General features: G+C 37.1%; 3 protein-coding genes across 3 annotated transcripts; 2 read left to right on the top strand and 1 right to left on the bottom strand.

Moving 5' to 3' along the window:
- Positions 1–427: 427 nt before the first annotated feature.
- On the top strand, positions 428–6,408 carry arg2 (arginase 2). The gene is made up of 8 exons (XM_056760300.1): positions 428–920; positions 1,003–1,075; positions 3,638–3,812; positions 4,020–4,179; positions 4,321–4,415; positions 4,653–4,757; positions 5,049–5,185; positions 5,351–6,408. Exons 1-8 carry the CDS (start codon positions 810–812, stop codon positions 5,536–5,538), a joined length of 1,044 nt encoding a protein of 347 aa, XP_056616278.1. The 5' UTR covers positions 428–809; the 3' UTR covers positions 5,539–6,408.
- A 1,226-nt stretch (positions 6,409–7,634) lies between these two features.
- On the bottom strand, positions 7,635–14,194 carry vti1b (vesicle transport through interaction with t-SNAREs 1B). Its single transcript, XM_056760302.1, has 6 exons — positions 13,936–14,194; positions 13,389–13,447; positions 11,275–11,469; positions 9,994–10,167; positions 8,326–8,387; positions 7,635–8,218 (listed from the first exon to the last, which is right to left on the bottom strand). The coding sequence occupies exons 1-6, from the start codon at positions 14,030–14,032 to the stop codon at positions 8,125–8,127; spliced, it is 681 nt and encodes a 226-aa protein (XP_056616280.1). The 5' UTR covers positions 14,033–14,194; the 3' UTR covers positions 7,635–8,124.
- Positions 14,195–14,746: 552 nt separating this feature from the next.
- On the top strand, positions 14,747–17,384 carry rdh12 (retinol dehydrogenase 12). Its single transcript, XM_056760301.1, has 7 exons — positions 14,747–14,883; positions 15,561–15,679; positions 15,877–16,032; positions 16,164–16,268; positions 16,422–16,631; positions 16,713–16,902; positions 16,982–17,384. The coding sequence occupies exons 1-7, from the start codon at positions 14,798–14,800 to the stop codon at positions 17,082–17,084; spliced, it is 969 nt and encodes a 322-aa protein (XP_056616279.1). The 5' UTR covers positions 14,747–14,797; the 3' UTR covers positions 17,085–17,384.
- Positions 17,385–17,398: the final 14 nt, after the last annotated feature.

The following is a 17,398-nucleotide window of genomic DNA, read 5'->3' as shown; positions in this document are numbered from 1 at the left end:
TCTTGGAGTTGCATTATGTATTAGTTGAGTCAATAGGAGTAATGTTGCAAAATTTCATTCAAAGAAATTTATTGGGAAAAGTATTTATGACACAAGCAACCACCCCCCTTATTAAAAAATAAACTAAGGGATAAAGTCGAAATAAGGGCAACTATATATCTGTCGTCAACAACTTTGTATAACATGCCTCATCCTGGCTTTCCGGGCAGTTCTATGTACAGATAAATATTCAGCCCTCAGGTTATGATATGGACACTGGATCTGTTTTCCACCAAACAAGATGACAGGGCAAGCTGAAAACATTTAGGTGACAGTGCAGAGATGGAAATTTCCAACGCCGCAAAAAAGCACTTGATCTAATGCCACCCGGTTCGACAAGGCCGCGCCCCTCAAAACAAACCCACACTACGGGAGCTCATGATTTGCTGGAGGGAAGGTGTGTCATTGGGTCTGACTCTGACGAAGGTTGGTCTCTACTCTCTATGAATAGAAAAACGGGGTTCGCGGCGCTGTGAGCGGAAATAATCACATTTTACAGCTCAGGTTCGCAACAAACAATTGGATGGAGAAAGGCTGGTAGTTTTGGGGGGGCGTTCTAGAGGGTTCACACAAAGCGTGTTGCTGAGCTTCACCTTCCGCTATTCACCGACTCATGAATATAAATTAAGTGGACTTAAAGAAACCGAAGTGCCAGTGCATTGAGATTCAATAGCTACTTGAGACAGGCGAGAGAAACCATTACCGGGCGACACAGTATTGTTTCAGACAAACTTTGCATCTGTTTCGCGAGTGTTTTATAGCCCTCCATCATGGCATTGAGAGGACCGCTTTCAAGATTGTTGAGATCAACGCTGAGTTCCTGTCAACAGAACAGATCACATTCTGTTGCGATTTTGGGAGCTCCCTTTTCCAAAGGACAGGTAAGAAACAACTGGTTTGGTACATACTTAAAATACTTGGTTATATAAGTTATATGATGTGATGGAATTCTTTACGATTCAGAAAAGGAGAGGGGTGGAGCATGGACCCAAAGCCATCCGGGATGCTGGTGTGGTGGAGAGACTTTCAAATCTCGGTAAATATATAATCATCATTAATATTTGTATTGTTCTAAGCGCTTGTTTGTAAGATAGATAAATAAGCAATTAGAAAGCTCTTATCACCATTTGAAAGGAAAAAGGAAGTGCTGGCTCATATGTTACGTCATTCAGCGACCCATGCTGAATGACTCAACGTTACCAAAAATCGATTTCACAGCTCATGTAGTTTTTGTGATTATATAAGAAGAAGTGCTCATATAGGGAGATTTCCACACTTTAAATGAAGAAGTCTTCTTAGATGAAAGAGTTGTAGATCTGAATGCCCGCAGTGGGGAGGGAATCTGCGTGCGTCACTGCAGCTCAGGTCAATGCGGAGATGGCACGAGGCATCGCACGACAATGACAGAACTCCTATCCGAAAGACGTGCAAAGGTGATGGAGTCGAATATTGTTGCGGTGAGATTAACTGTTCAGGCGCTGTACTGTAATCGCATTTTGACATTAGGTACAGCAAAAAAACTGTTCAGAGACCTGACGAAGAGAGATGCTATTTTTGAGTCGTCCCGGTGGTCAGAAACGGAACTTATGAGATCATGGATTTCTGCGGTTTTAAGAGTTCACCCGCTGCGCTACAGTAAATTTAGTCGTGAACTATCACTCATTTTTGTTTGATCTACCCCATTATAATAAAATAGCCAAACCACTTGAAACGAAAGTTATGAGTGGAACTCAGATCAGTGACACTCACACGCGCACACTCGTTTGAACACGCGGGGGAGGGGTCGACAGGCTGCGTAATTACTTAATTTTTTATCATTACTATTTTTAATTAATAATTTTTTATATCATTTTTTTTCAAAACGAAGAACAACATTTGTGAGTATCCAATTGTGAAATTCGGTAAATGACGAACAATCCTGCTGTTAAAGTAATTTCTGGCTGCCACTAATGTAGGCAGTTACCATAAACTCTGTAGGACTTTTGCCTTCATATTTACAGGTATCTTTAACGTTCGTGATTTAAATAAAACGTTTCGATGTTAATTAATTAGCACGTAAACTCAATTTAAAATCTAATTATTATCGTTTTATTTCTCTGGGGTAATTCGGTGGCTCCGAAAATCTAACTGATACTAGTATAAATAATTAATTGGCAAACAATGGATTAAATTAGCCTTCCACTGAGTTTATGTCACGATTTTCCAAAATCGAGAATGTGCAAGTCACCTCAGAGAGTCTCCTCTTCGGAGGTCAGCTGTTTATCACATAAACACTGTACAGAGCTTCGAGCCGTTACGTAATTCACGTTCCGCATGTAACGCGATAGTTCCTGCTATCTTAAGTAGCCTGAGATTTTTCCGTCGGGGCGAATGAACGAGTGACATACTTTCGAGACTGCTTTCGAATACGCCGAATTTAGTTTTGGAGGATTTATCCGGATTACCGCTAATAAGGGAAATATGAGTATATTTGTGTCCATCTAGCTCAACTATTTCTAACGTTAGCTGTTTCGACGTTGCCCGCTTAGTTGGCCGTTTGAATGCTTGTGTGGAATAAATAAAACGAAGCCAAAAATATCTGCAGCATATTATTTAAATGTCCTCAGGATCATATATCAATATTCACCCTCAAAACAGGAAACCGTTTTTAGCTTCAGAAACTAAACATCATGTTTTATGTATATGTTTATACATAAAACATACCCACTGCAAGTGATGCAATGACTAATTGTTTTTGCATCAGACTTGGCACATTTAGAAATGTGAATATGACACTTTCCTTATCACCATACATGGAAGGAATTCTTGTCCAAACTATATCAGCATTAATGCGCTGCAACAAATATAGATGTCTTGCTCTCTTTTCCAACTGTTGGTTTTGAATATCAAATGCATTTGGCAAGACGGTTAACTACAGGAATTATTTTTTTAATTAAGAGGCACTTCTGGGGTTAATGCACCTTGCTCACAAAATCACAAGGCTGGTGAAGAATGTAGTATCCGTTCAAAACGCGCCCTCAAAAAACCATTCACCTCTCTTGACACGAGAACAAAAAATGGGGTTGTTTTCAAGCCAAATTAAATGTAATATTTTATATTTGTATGCTTGTTTTGAAAGCCTTGATAGGGCTGCAGTGTTCAGTCTATTCCAGTTAAGAGGCCACTGACTGGTACAGGACGCCATCATTGATAGCTTAAAGATCTTACGAGTAATATAACACTGTCAGTGGAGCTGTCACGGTTCTGTCGAGCTGGGCCCCATCACCTGTTTAAATCTTCATCGGTGTCCAGCTTGCGGAGTCGTCTGGAGGTTCCTAAAGTTCTATAGGCCCACTGCATGGCTGGGTCATTTCCATGATGAGATTGAGTGACAGATAATATTTTCCAGAACCAGTTTAAACATTTTCCAACATGTCGTAACCCGTTATTCTTCAGATCATCACCCCTTTCCTTATAAAACCAGTCTAGCACCCAGACAGAATAAAACAATTAGACCGCACGCAATGACAATTAAAAACATCCATTTTAATACAAATAGTTGTTTTTTCATGTGGTACTCTAGTTTGTTCATTTATTTATCTCTACCGTTTTGTTGTAGATTACCCTGTGCATGACTTTGGGGACCTGAGCTTCCAGCATCTGGAAAAGGATGAGCCCTTTATGCACGTCCCATTCCCGCGCACAGTCGGACGAGCCAGTAAGCTTGTGTCGGGAGCTGTGAGCAGTGCAGTGGGGGCGGGACACACCTCCATTATGCTGGGAGGAGACCACAGGTACAGCCTTACTATGCATTTTTACATTTGTTGTATTACCCTTTTGTTTGAGTTTAAAAAATATAATTGTACATAAACTAATTAAGTCAGAATTTATAATAATTGTTGTGAAATTTTCTAGAATGAGAATTCAGTGTCTCATTGCAGAAAGAGGTGAATTCTCAAAAAAACGTAACTAAAGCTGTTATGACATTCTCATCCCCGCAGTTTAGCGATTGGCTCAGTGGAAGGCCACGCCCAACAGTGCCCTGACCTGTGTCTGATATGGGTCGATGCCCATGCAGATGTCAACACTCCTCTGACTTCACCTTCTGGAAACCTTCATGGCCAGTCTGTGGCATTCTTACTGAGAGAGCTGCAAGACAAGGTAAATAGCATTCCTAGATATTCAACTCAAGATATGCAAACAAACTTTCATTATATAATCTCGTAATTCCATGGCTTGTTTCCTCCCTCTGACACTGAGCTTTGTCCACATAAAACAATTTTTTTCATGTTTTCATCTCAGATGCCAAAGGTTCCTGGGTTTTCTTGGATGAAGCCTTTCCTGAGTGCCAGAGATCTGGTTTACATCGGCCTCAGAGATGTTGATCCAGGCGAACAGTAAGAACGAAGTTCTTTTTTTGTCCTTAATGACACCTAAAATGTATCTGCCTTACCAAAGCCTTTGTCTTTGTGTCACTAAAATGACCTCAAACTGCCAAAGGGAACAAGGTTTCTGTCAAAACAAAGTGTTCTGCATTTGTTACTATAATGTAACTGCAACTGGTGAATTAGGTATATATATTCGATATATGAATATCAGCTATATTAAATTTTAACAAAATGTCTTTTTCTCAGTATAATTCTGAAGACTCTTGGAATTCAGTACTTTTCCATGCGTGATATTGACAGAATGGGCATTCAAAGAGTTATGGAGGTCACACTGGATCACCTATTGTCAAGGTATGATATTGAAGAACAGCCACACATATGACAAATGACAAAAATATGACATAACGATACTGATCCCTCTGTAAATAGCCACTACAAATTTAAATGCCATCTAAATAGATTGCTGTTCTTTCAAACTCCATAAATAAGGGCTGAAGTTTTTTGAGTTAATATCACAAGTAGCTCCCAGTCCTTTCTTAACCTGACTAGCAAGTTTGATGTCACCTCTACCACCAGTCACCTTATCACATTTGTCAACGCGTGAATCTGTTCACAATCAACCAAATGTCGTTTCTACTTTAGGAAGCAAAGGCCTATTCACCTGAGCTTTGATATTGATGCGTTTGACCCATCTCTGGCTCCTGCCACTGGAACTCCTGTTAATGGTGGACTGACCTACAGAGAAGGCATCTACATCACAGAGGAGATCAACAACACGGGTACAAATCTCTAGTTTAGTAGACCGTTACATTTTTTGAAATCAGTTTAGTTTGACATCACAATTTAACTGCCCTGCAGGCACACAAACTAAGAAAAATTGATTTTTCTACAATGTCAAATGTAGACAAATACATTTAGATAATTATTTATTTGGGACTATGCAGGTTTACTGTCCGCGATGGACCTGGTTGAAGTGAACCCCACACTGGGAGCGACACCTGAGGCTGTGGAGGCCACAGCTAGCCTTGCAGTTGATGTCATTGCATCAGCTCTCGGTCAGACGCGCGAGGGTGCACATGTCGCCTTCCAGAAAATTCCAGAATCAAAAGAGGACACTGAACTACGGCTGTAGTTCAGCAGATATTAACTGAAGACTTTGATAAAATAGTATTAACCACTTTTGAGGACAAGTCAACGACTTTGCATTCCAAAGCCTAAAACAACGAAATGAGAGGTTTGCAGAGACTAAGACCAGACGAAAGCTTTTATTCAAAGGTTTTTGTAGTCATGGTCAAAATATTGTTTCCTCAGCAGTAAAGTGATACGCACATGGGTGAGATTTGTTTAATTGTTCTGATAAACCCAGGGAGAGTTTAGCAGAATGCAGAGACATGAGAGTCTCCAATAAACACAAACCACCCACTCATTTCAGTTTGTCAAACAGGGCAAGATCTAATTTTTCTGTCTTAATGTGGACTGATCAATTTTTCTGTCTTAATGTGGACTGATCTTTCTGAAATATAAATATTTCTATTTGTAATAGATAATCTTATCGGGTTAGTGTGTAGCTACAGGTAATATTCAGAGATTACTGCAGAATAACAAAAGACTGAAAAAAAAATGAATCTAAATCTGAGATAATTTTCGGGTAGAATTTAGTGTCAGACGTATTTAATTTTACTAATTGAAACCTGTTTGCACTTTTGGACCAGATCTGGTTTGTTGTATTATGTTTGCTTTGTTTTTTATTTTAATAGGAGAGACGCTTTCAGTAGCTAATCTAATCCTGAGTTGGTTCGGTTAGAACTTGGTGACTTTTTTATTAGTGTTTTAAGTAAGTTATTTAATTATGTGGTTTGACAAATCTGGAATAAATTCATTTTGTACTCATTCAGATCTGATTTCACAACCCCCCAGTAGCATTTCAAAGTAACATGTCATTTCGGTTGTATTTTCCTACTTCTTTGTAAAATGTTTTGTCATAATAAACTATTTTATTGAAGATAGACTGAACTGTGCATTTGAAATGACACATTTTAAAACTTCTGGTGACCTTCCAAGTACAAGATGTTTGAAACTGAAAAAGGGTCAATTGCCAGTATATAAAAATTTGTGAAAGTGGGCAAAACCTTTCTAGAATTATACACAGATATTTTTTATAAATAGCACACATTCAACAAGGGCATTGATGATCACAGATGCTTTTATAAAAAATGTGCATAACAAAGCATTCAAGGAATACATTTTATCAATATTTGTTGTTGGAATCAAACCCACAACCTTTGCGCTGCTAATGCAATGCTCAACCATTTCATGTCTGTGGAACAAATGGTCCAGGACAAGTTATGTGTCAATGTTCAATACTCTCACTGTAAATAAGTGGAGCATTAATAGCAATGCTTGTCTGAATAAAGCTCTCAAACATATATAAACTGTAAACATCAAATGCACTGTAGGTCACTTTGGATAAAAGTGTAAAATCCATACATTTACACCAAACACAAAAAATACTGTTAACTATAAGTCGAGGAAAAGTCTTTATATACTGTATATAGTTTTTAAATTTACTTTGGCTAACACTTAACAATTTAGTTATTCAGCATTTGTTAATTCTTGTTTATTTCAGTAAAGTTATTCATATTAGTTCATGCTGCATTAACTATTGTTAACAGTGACAACATTTAATCTTTATACTGTATTACTAAATAGTGAAATTAACATGAATTATTATTAATAATGCTTCAGAGATATTGCTCATTGTTAGTTCATGTTAGCTAATGCACCAACTAGTTGTTAACAAATAGCGCCTTATTATAAAGTGTTACCAACTTATTTATTACAAGTTTTTTTGAGACATGTTTGCTACCTGATGAGTTCATTCACCTGAAATGCACCATTTTTCCATAGTTAAATATCACATGTACCATCCTGCAACACATACAGTAGCTGATCCCTCCAGTGATTCTTGCGATCTTGCCAAAAATCTGAACATCAAGGTGACCCGAGTGTTCTGCTGTAACAGGTGTTCCTACGCCTTCATTCTCAGTGATATTTACACCCTTAACATCTATAACCTTATCCGATGAGGTCAAACCCACCCTTTTCTCGTCCAACCAGGGCTTATGAAACAAGTGACGTTGGTGTTTACTACAGTCTTTCAGTTGCCCTGGAGTAGCTGCAGCTGACTAATGAATGGAAAACAAACACACCCACTGACAAACACAAAACCCTGATTTTAAATTTAATACCACATTGAGACAACAATGATTAATCAGCCACAAATTTCTTAAGACATTTTTCAATTACATTTAACTATAAAGTTTAGTTTTATGGTATCATTAGTGATTAAGGTCCTGTAAAAAGCATGTAAGTTGAGCATATTGTTTGTCTTTTTATTGAGTCCATTCTTCGTACCATCCATCCTTTCATCTGCCTATAGATCCACTCATCTCACGCGGTTTCGGCACCTTACTTAAGACAGCAAAGAATGAAGTAGGACGCCACTCTTTATAAAGGTCCCGCTTTTTCAGAACGTACCACTGACGTTCACCTTCTTCTTTCGACCCAGAAAGCAGTACTTATGCTTGTACAGTTTAGAGCTTAAAATAACCTCCGTACACATCCATGTGACACTCAGAGCCATGAAAGTTTCCAGCACATTGTCACCAGGCCACCACGAGGATGATGTCTGTTTTTATAGTCTTTTTCCTCTTACTGTCTACTTACGGAAGAACTTAAGGTAGACCACTGCCCCTAGGATGGCTAACTCCATGATGATAATGACAGAGAGTAGAAGTTTATTTGTCACTACTCTGTAATGGCAAAACAAGAGAGACTTCACTGTTTAAGTACGTTCTTAGAAATAGATCTGACAAACGCTAATGATGTAAATTATGTACAAAGAAAATGTATGTCTCACCTCCGGGACATTGCTCGCAAGATTTTTCTGCTACGGCTCAGATTTTCTCCGGTGTGAATCAACTGGGAAGGGGGGGTGTGTAGAGAAGAGAGAGGATTTGAACATATTCAAAAAATTTGGCAATTGCGCAATTTATTATTTGCTTACATCATTTGCTCAGATTATTAAATTATTTGAATGCTTAAATAGATTTTGGGTTCACATGCATCCAGTCTGATCCAGTTTTAAGAGAAAATAGAATAGAGGGGAATAGAACAGAACACAGGGTCCTGACACCCATTTATGTAGTATGTTTACATGGTCGTACTACAAATCATCTTCTAATGTTCCCCAGCTATCTGCCTTACTTACAATGTTTACAATGTTCTCCTTAGACTGAAGTATATTTATTCACTCTCTTAGTAAATTAGTTAGTTAGTTTGTGTATAGGTTTACTCTTGTTTTACTCCACTGTTGTATGTCTGTATTTATGTAGCACTGTGGTCCTGTGAGGAACAAAAAAAATTTCGTTCCACTGCATGTCCCCACAAGTAGCGGAATGACAATAAAGCTCAACTTGAACTTGTATTGCTGTACATATGCGGTGCGAAATTGGCACGCACTGGATATGCTATTCACATATACTGCGTTTACCGTGCAGTTCCAATCATTGGCTTCTGTGACCCACAAGTTCAACAATTGTTACATAATTTCACTTTCAACAGAGAAGCATTACCCCTTCACGCGTTTAAAAAAATATCTGGTTACACTTTTCAATGCTATTAGTTAACATAAGAAAATGCATTAGCTTACATTAACAATGAACAATTAAGTTTTTCAGCATTTATTAATCCTTGTTTATGTTATTTCATGTCAATAAAGTTATTCATGTTAGTTCAAGGTGAATTAAATGTTAACAGTGACAACATTTAATTTTAATATTGTATTAGTAAATGCTGAAATTATCACAAATTTATATTAATAAAAGCTGTATATGTATTGTTCATTGTTAATTCATGTTAGCTAATTCATTTACTAATTGTTAACAAATAGCACCTTACTGTAAAGTGTTACCCAATCTCCTTTTAGACTGATTTTTACGGGATATTGGCCCTGTTTCGAAAACACAGCTTAGTTTAAGCCAGGATTATGCCTTAGTTAAGATATTTAAGTCACTTTTATAAAAATCCCTTAGAGGAATACATTACTGGTGTAAATCTTGAGACAAAACAATGGCACTTATGTATTTGAAGATATTTCTACGCAAGTTACCGTATATTGAGATAAGACAGGTCACACATTCATTTTAGTCTGGGACTAGCTTTAAGCCTTGTCTCTGAAACCGTGCCTATTTATTTTTGCAAAATCTATTACATGCATTTATGGTGGAATTCCTAAATTTTCATCTCAATTTTGAGCTTCATACCTTTGCTATCGCTTTAAATCATAACGTGCTGTACAGCAAAAAAAGACTTGATGCGTAAACGATCGGTGGCACGGCTATTTATTTACAGCTATTTATTGCCTATTTCGTTTATAAACTAAATAGACACGGCTGCACCATAACTGCAATGGACGGATCGCATCCGCGTGCTGTGTGAATGATCTAATCCGTTAATATGGGATCTTAAAAAAATATGCACCACATAAGCACTGCAAAAGACAAAGTATGTGTTAAACTGTCTTTACTCTGTTTCTGGTGCGGCCAAGTTGTTCTTTCTGTTCGCCAAGCTCCTCAATGATGTCTGTGCCAATTTGGTCTGTCTCTGCTGCAATCCGTTGGCTCCGCTCAATGCTCATTGTGGCATTATTTAGAGACTCTGTACCCTGGATGAGCAAACCACGCTGGGATTGAAGATGAGTCTGTCCAAACAAACAAAACAGTTCAACAGTAAGTAACAGATTTCATATAAGACACAGGTTCCGAGTGTTAATGCATAATCCCTTATAATAACAGCACTATACTATCTTGTATACACATAGCATATGTAAAGAATACAGTCTGTTATGCTTACAAATCATAATCTATGACTTTCATAGACTTCCCCTAGTCTTTTAGGAATTTTTATTTCCAGAAACAAGGCCTATGAAAAAGTGTGCAGTTCCTCTCTATTGAACAAAACAAATCATACCATAAATCTGAAAAGTCAGCTCAACAGTAAGTATGTTCTCATCACACCACACGGATTAACCTCTGTAGAAACACTGTTTACTGTAGAAAGGTCCGAAACCATTTAGGGTTATTACCATAAGAAAAATGTTTCATCTTGACTCATGGTGGTGATGTGCCATGACATATGACCTGCCTGTATTTCTGCATTAATATTGTCACAACAGATAACAGACAGTAAAGAAGAACACTGAATGGAAAACATCAGATATCGATTCAGTTAAGAGATTTACACTCGAGTGTTAAATTAAAGTGAAGTTCATCTGATATCAAGCAAAGGCATCTGACTTTCAGGGGAAACATGAAAGATTCTTGGAGCTTATTTGCTATCAGGCTGAACCGTAGCTTTAGGCTGAACGCGTAACACTTGTGGAATGCAGGGTTAACGTAAAACACACAGAGGTGATCGAGATCACTAGTGTTGTGTAAAAACAACTATTTACATTACACGCACTTCCTGTGGGATTCATTGTCATTGGCTGTGGTGCAGAGGGGAGTTTAAGCCAGTTCTAGCTTGATCTAGCACGAGTAAAGGGTTACATCAGTTATGAGACATGAACCTGACAGACTGTAAAGGTATTTAAGGCGGAGTGTAAGCAGGATACACACATATAACAAAGTGACATAATTTTCGACGAATTTTTGCCTGTTTTGGAGCTTGATGGCTACAATCTACTCAAAAGAGGCATAGACATTAAAGATTTATCTTTGAAATTTTGTATCTTTTATAAAGTTTTATCTTTGAAATGGTTTGGAATGATATAAAGGTAAAAGGATAAACATGGTACCACTGTACTTACGCTTTGATCATTCTCTGCAGAATAAATCCCTTGTCTCCCATCTCCAAAATGACCAGAGAACCCTGATGATCCAGTTAAGCTGCGTATATCTCTCTGCAATTTTGCTAAATCTCTGCGGTACAGTCGGATCTTTGTGGACATGGGGTTCCGGAAGGATGATGGAGCGCCAAACAGTTCTTGGTCCATGCCCTGAAGCTGAGAGAGATATAATACGTTCACTAATGTACTTAGAAGAGGTCAAACCAATAGCATTTTGTTTTGCCTTTTTGACAAAACAGGCAATTACATATAATAACCAAATAATAACTGTACAAATACAAATTATCATGTTATTCAGTCTGAATTGTTGTCTGTACCATTAAAAGTAGGTTCACTTTTGGATAATTTGTATGATTCTAAATAATATTCAAATAAAATACGAAACTTTATTATATGTAAAGGGATTCATTAAATTTTACTTCCAAGGTAAAATGTTTTACTTTGATCATTCTTCTTTAAGATACATTTTACTTCCAAAAATGTGACCCTGGATCACAAAACCAGTCTTAAGTAGCACGCAAACGTTTTTTTAGTAAAAGACAAAAATACATTGTGTATGGATATTAAGTAAAGATCATGTTCCATGAAGATATTTTGTAAATTTCCAACCTTAAATAAGTAAAAACTTTATTTTTGTGAGTGGATGGCCTGCCACAATGCCCCCGATTAACAACTTAATTTTCTCAATATTTGGATTTTTTGCACTCTCAGATTCCTGAGATTTAAATGGTTGTATCTGAGCCAGATATTGTCCTATTCTAGCAACTCATAAATCAATAGAAAGCTTTCAGATTATGTAAAAATCCCAATTTCGAAAAATTGACCCTTAAAACTGGTTTTGTTGTCCAGGAACACAAATAAAGACAAAACTTATATTATTTAACAAGCAATCCACTATTTGGTACAATCTTCTCACGGACCGACATTGGAATCCTTATTATAATTGAAGATACCAAAAGACCAGTTTATTAATAACAAGAATCTAAAAAATATGTTAAAATATGTTTAATTCCTTCTAAATTACAGGCACACAAACCTTGGAAATTTAAGTGCATTTAATTCAAACATTTTATCAGTCTGTGTTTTCCCAAGCCAAGACCTCGGTATTGCCAACGCCATTCTATACTAGCTGATCTACACTAACTTAAAAACTCCACTCCACATCTTGACCTGCCATTGAGGAGATAATATAATAATAACCTATCATTCGAGTCAGGTTAAATTGAAAGTAAAATCTCAGATTGGAATAACATCAGGATTTGGTGATCACAAGGACATTAGCAAATCCATAATCCGGCCAGTCTAGATTTTTCAACATGTCTTGAGAAAATCCCTAGTTAAATCCACATTCAATACACCTGAAAATGATTTTGATTTGTTGTCTGTCCTACTCTGAGAGAATTTCATTGGTTGTATACTGCCACCTGGTGTCCCAAACAAATACTTTAACAATTCACAATACATTTTTTCAGGATGCTTTAGTAACTATTTAGTAACCTTACTATAACCTGATATTTAAGTTTGAGAACGAGCAAGCACAGCCCTGCTACTAATCACAATATAATAAATCTCGTATAGTACACAATGATTTTGCTTTCTTACACCAGTACTTTGTCAATTCCAAAACTTTACTACAATTTAAATATTATTATTTACATTACCTTTAGTAAAAAATAAGTGCCACCTATTTATACTATTACAAAAATTGACATGATCATTTATGATTTATTTGACTTTTCCCAGTCTGTAAAATTTCCCTTTTAAATTCCCTGATAATAAGTGTATACAGTAAATTTCCCATAGAAACCCAATACATGACCACATCTGCTTGCCCACTAATAAAAATAACTTTCTAAACCTGAAGTAAACGAGAAATACATTTAGGAACAGTGTTCCTGTAGTTCAATTTGTTATGCATTGCATACAGCAAAGATCATGGGTTTGACTCCCGAAGGCATGCATACTGATAAAGAAGTACACTTTAAATGCACTTGAACTCACTTTAGATTAAAGCATGCCTAATTCATTAATGTAGACATTTCAAAAAACAGACTATAAAGTTAAAATTAACTTACCAGTTCTTCAGCCTCACCAATACGCTCATCAAAAACTCTGACCATCCTTTTCCTTTCCTCTGGAAAACAACAGAATTATTTTGAGACACAAATCTGGTAAAAGAACTGGCCTCAGTTAAACACCTTTCAGTTTAATTAGTTCATATAAACCGGACAATATGTATCAGGATTCAGGGTGTAACTATAATTACACAAATACTGGTAATCCCTACAAATACATGCACGTTACAGGCAATATATTTTCATAAGACCACGTATGTGTGTTTGATGTTGGTGGTGATACTGATGATAACATTATAACAAAAAAAAACGTTTAGATTTTTAGGTTTATGAATCGAGAAAGTATTATTTAAGAATATAAACAGTACAGCCTTCCTTTGTGAATGAAAATAACATAGCCCTTAAATAAATCATAAATATATTATTGGTCTTGCTCTGTTCGTACAGCTGTAAGGATATTTGCAACAACGTCTGACTGCTCTGGGGAAACTGCACGGTAAACAATACACAACGTTATACGAAACATTAAATACTGTGGTTTATTCACCTCCTTGACACTTCTGAACCCGTTCGGGAATCAACTTCACTTCGTCATATAGAGATGTATATATGTCTTGCAGCTTTTCAAACTCCGACGAAGACATTTTTATATGAGTTCAAAGCAAACAAGTATTACTTTTAAAAATAACTAAAACGCTTATAAAAGACAAGATAAACTGTTATATGTTGCTGTATATAACAAAAATATATGATCAGTTTCTTTAGGCAATAACAAGATCCTCCGGATTTTCGAACCGATGCTTCCGTGTGGCCTTGTGATTATAGGTACCTTTACTTTTTGCCTGACCAAAAAAGAGGTGCGAAAGATCTAAAACGTTTTTTTTTTAATTTAGCATCTAAAAAGCATAATAATATGTCTGAGAAATTTTTCACATTAATTATATTTAAATCCATGGTTTTCCAAAAAATACTAAAACCCTCAAGCAGGCCAAACAGACTACTTGCGTGAAGAATGCATTATGGGATTTATATTGAACATTTACTAGAAACCCCAAATAAACGTTTTCCCCAAATGTGATCAACTAATCTAAACTTTATGTGTTTGAGGGCAAAACGCAAAGACATTTTAATATAATATCCATACTGCTTAATGCTATGTTAATTTGGATGTACTCAAGACATGTGACATACATTGAACATGCTATAATATGTTCTAAACATGTATAACCGGGAATGCACAATCAAAATAATTTCTAAAATCCCGCTCGGTTCATATTAATAATGTTTCAGATTGTCCCTGAAGAACTACAATCCCATAATTCCATTGGAGCACAGCTGTTAGTGTGCGAGTGGGAGGCTAAACACATTTCATACAGAGTGAGAACCACGGGTTTATACAAGGCACGGTAATGGTTGTAGTTATGATGCTCGCTTATATTGCGGCTGGTTTAGGGCTATCCGTGCTGATCTTAAGGCTGTTGTCTGCTCGTATTAGGTAAGTAATTAAAGGTGATTGTTTTAAAGACTGTCAATATCAGGGCTGTGCATGTTTGGTGAAAACACACTATAATACAGAAACGCGCTGTGCAGAAGGGAATGAAACATAATGTGAAAGAGAAATATCGATGAACGTAGCGTTGCAGCCACCAAAGCGTACAGCCCAATGAGACGTGTATTAAAATCATGTTAATTTAGAAGAATTGTTGACCTTGCTTAAGTCAGCCCTTTAATATTTCACGTAAAACATCCAAATCAATTTTATTTCTCGAGTGTGCAATGGTCTCGGATCATATTGACGAGGGTTGTCCCACGGCGGACGCGCCTCCACTTGACATGATGTGCTCTATGGACTGACCAATGAGATGTCGGTGTAGGCGGGGTTGCCCCGCCTCACCGCGTAGTAGAGCTGCGTCATTGGCTCTAGTGGAATGATGTGTGTTTTCTTTTTTGCGTGGGTCGGATCTCAGCTTTAGGTGTTGAATGAATAGATAATAATTTGTTAAAAAATGTCATTTTTATGACCAAAAGCTACTTCCCAAAGTCATTTAGAAAGCTTCATATACAATTCTGATTTATCACAGAATAGATGTACATTGTTAAATCACTTTTCTATTCATCTTTTCCAGCTATTCACTATTTCCATTCAATTTTCTCATTTCAATGTTTGTGTAGAAAATATGCATCAGGAGCAGTTTGTCGATCCACAGTACGGTTGGATGGAAAGGTTGCATTGATCACAGGTGCAAACACGGGAATTGGGAAGGAAACAGCTGTTGATTTGGCTTCCCGTGGTATGTCCAACACTAAAGCACTCTTTCTTAATACTTTCTATATTAAGAATGCCTAATTTCATTATATGCTATACTTATTTGGGATTTTCAATACAAAATGACATTTCTGACATTTCTACTAAAGTACTAATAAATCTTTCTTAACACTCTGAATTTGTGTTGGGGAGCTGATGTTACAGTTAACGTGTGTTCAACAGGTGCACGTGTGATCCTAGCATGCCGTGATGTAGAGAAAGGTGAGGAGGCGGCGATAGAGATCAGTACACGAGTGGGCGGTGCTCAGGTGGAGGTGAGAGAGCTGGACTTGGCCGACACCTGCTCTATCCGAGCCTTTGCTCAGAGATTTCTACGAGGTACTTCCTTATATGTGATTCCTTTACTCACAATAATAGATAACAAAGATTTACTAGGGCATGTTGTTAACAAGTTCCTCAGATAAAGCCCAATTATTTGGTATTTAAGTGAAAATGTTTATTTTATTCAGAGGTTGATCACCTGCATATCCTCATCAATAATGCCGGTGTCATGATGTGTCCTTATATGAAAACTGTTGATGGCTTTGAGATGCAGATTGGGGTTAACCATCTGGGTGAGTCTGGACCATTGTTCTGTTTGTGTGATTTCGTCCAATTTGCCAACCTCAGAAAGCATTTGTTATTGGTTGATGAATGATCAATTAATCTTATGTCTTTTCCATCTATGTATTAAAAAACGCCTTTAAACCTCTTATCCTTTCTTTCAGGTCACTTCCTGTTAACAAATCTTCTCATTGGTCTAATAAAGCGCAGTGCGCCAGCTCGAATTGTGGTCGTTTCCTCATTGGCTCACAATTTTGGCTGGATTCGATTACATGACCTGCACAGTCAGGGCAGCTACAACAGCGGCCTTGCGTACTGCCAGAGCAAGTTGGCTAATGTGCTTTTCACACGTGAACTTGCACGCAGGCTCCGTGGTGAGGAACCTTAAAGAAATATAACACTCTGATATAATCAGCTTTTAATCAAACGTTGAGATTTTTAATTCTCTTTTTTAGGGTCAAATGTGACTGTGAATTCTGTGCATCCGGGGACAGTGCAGTCAAAACTGGTGCGACATTCTACCTTTATGTCGCTGCTGTTTGCTCTCTTTCCCATGTTCTTGAAGACACCAAAGGAAGGAGCTCAGACATCCATCTATTGCGCCACCGTAGAGGAACTCCAGTCTATCTCAGGCCAACATTTCAGGTACTGCATACATCATATGGTTCTAGTTTTTTTATTGGTAGTGGCATATTTTAAACCCCTTCCTCTTTCTGTTATTCAGTGATTGTGCTCCTGCGTTTGTGGCCCCTCAGGGAAGAAGTGAAGAGACGGCACGTAAACTTTGGGATGTAAGCTGTGAATTATTAGGCATTGAGTGGGACTGAGTCTTTCATTTGACTTGTTTTCCTTTCAATATAAGTCATTCCACCTCTTTCAGAGATATTTAGATGACTAATCTTTTTTGTTTGGTTTAAAACACTTGTGTACCATTTCTTCAGTCTATGATTTCAAAAACATTTTTTTCCCATTATGCTTTTGTGATAAATTTGAATTGTTCTGTTATACAAACGTCGTACAGATGTTACTTTTTAAACTTTATATTTACTTTAAAGCACTTTTTAATTCAGTTTTTCTTGCAAAAAGCAACATTTAAGTATTTTATACTGTGAACATGCTTTTAAATACTGTGGTACATTCA

The sequence above is a fragment of the Triplophysa dalaica genome, chromosome 11 (assembly GCF_015846415.1).
Source record: "Triplophysa dalaica isolate WHDGS20190420 chromosome 11, ASM1584641v1, whole genome shotgun sequence".
Taxonomy (NCBI): Eukaryota; Metazoa; Chordata; class Actinopteri; order Cypriniformes; family Nemacheilidae; genus Triplophysa; species Triplophysa dalaica.
This window is presented reverse-complemented; position numbering and strand designations above follow the sequence as displayed.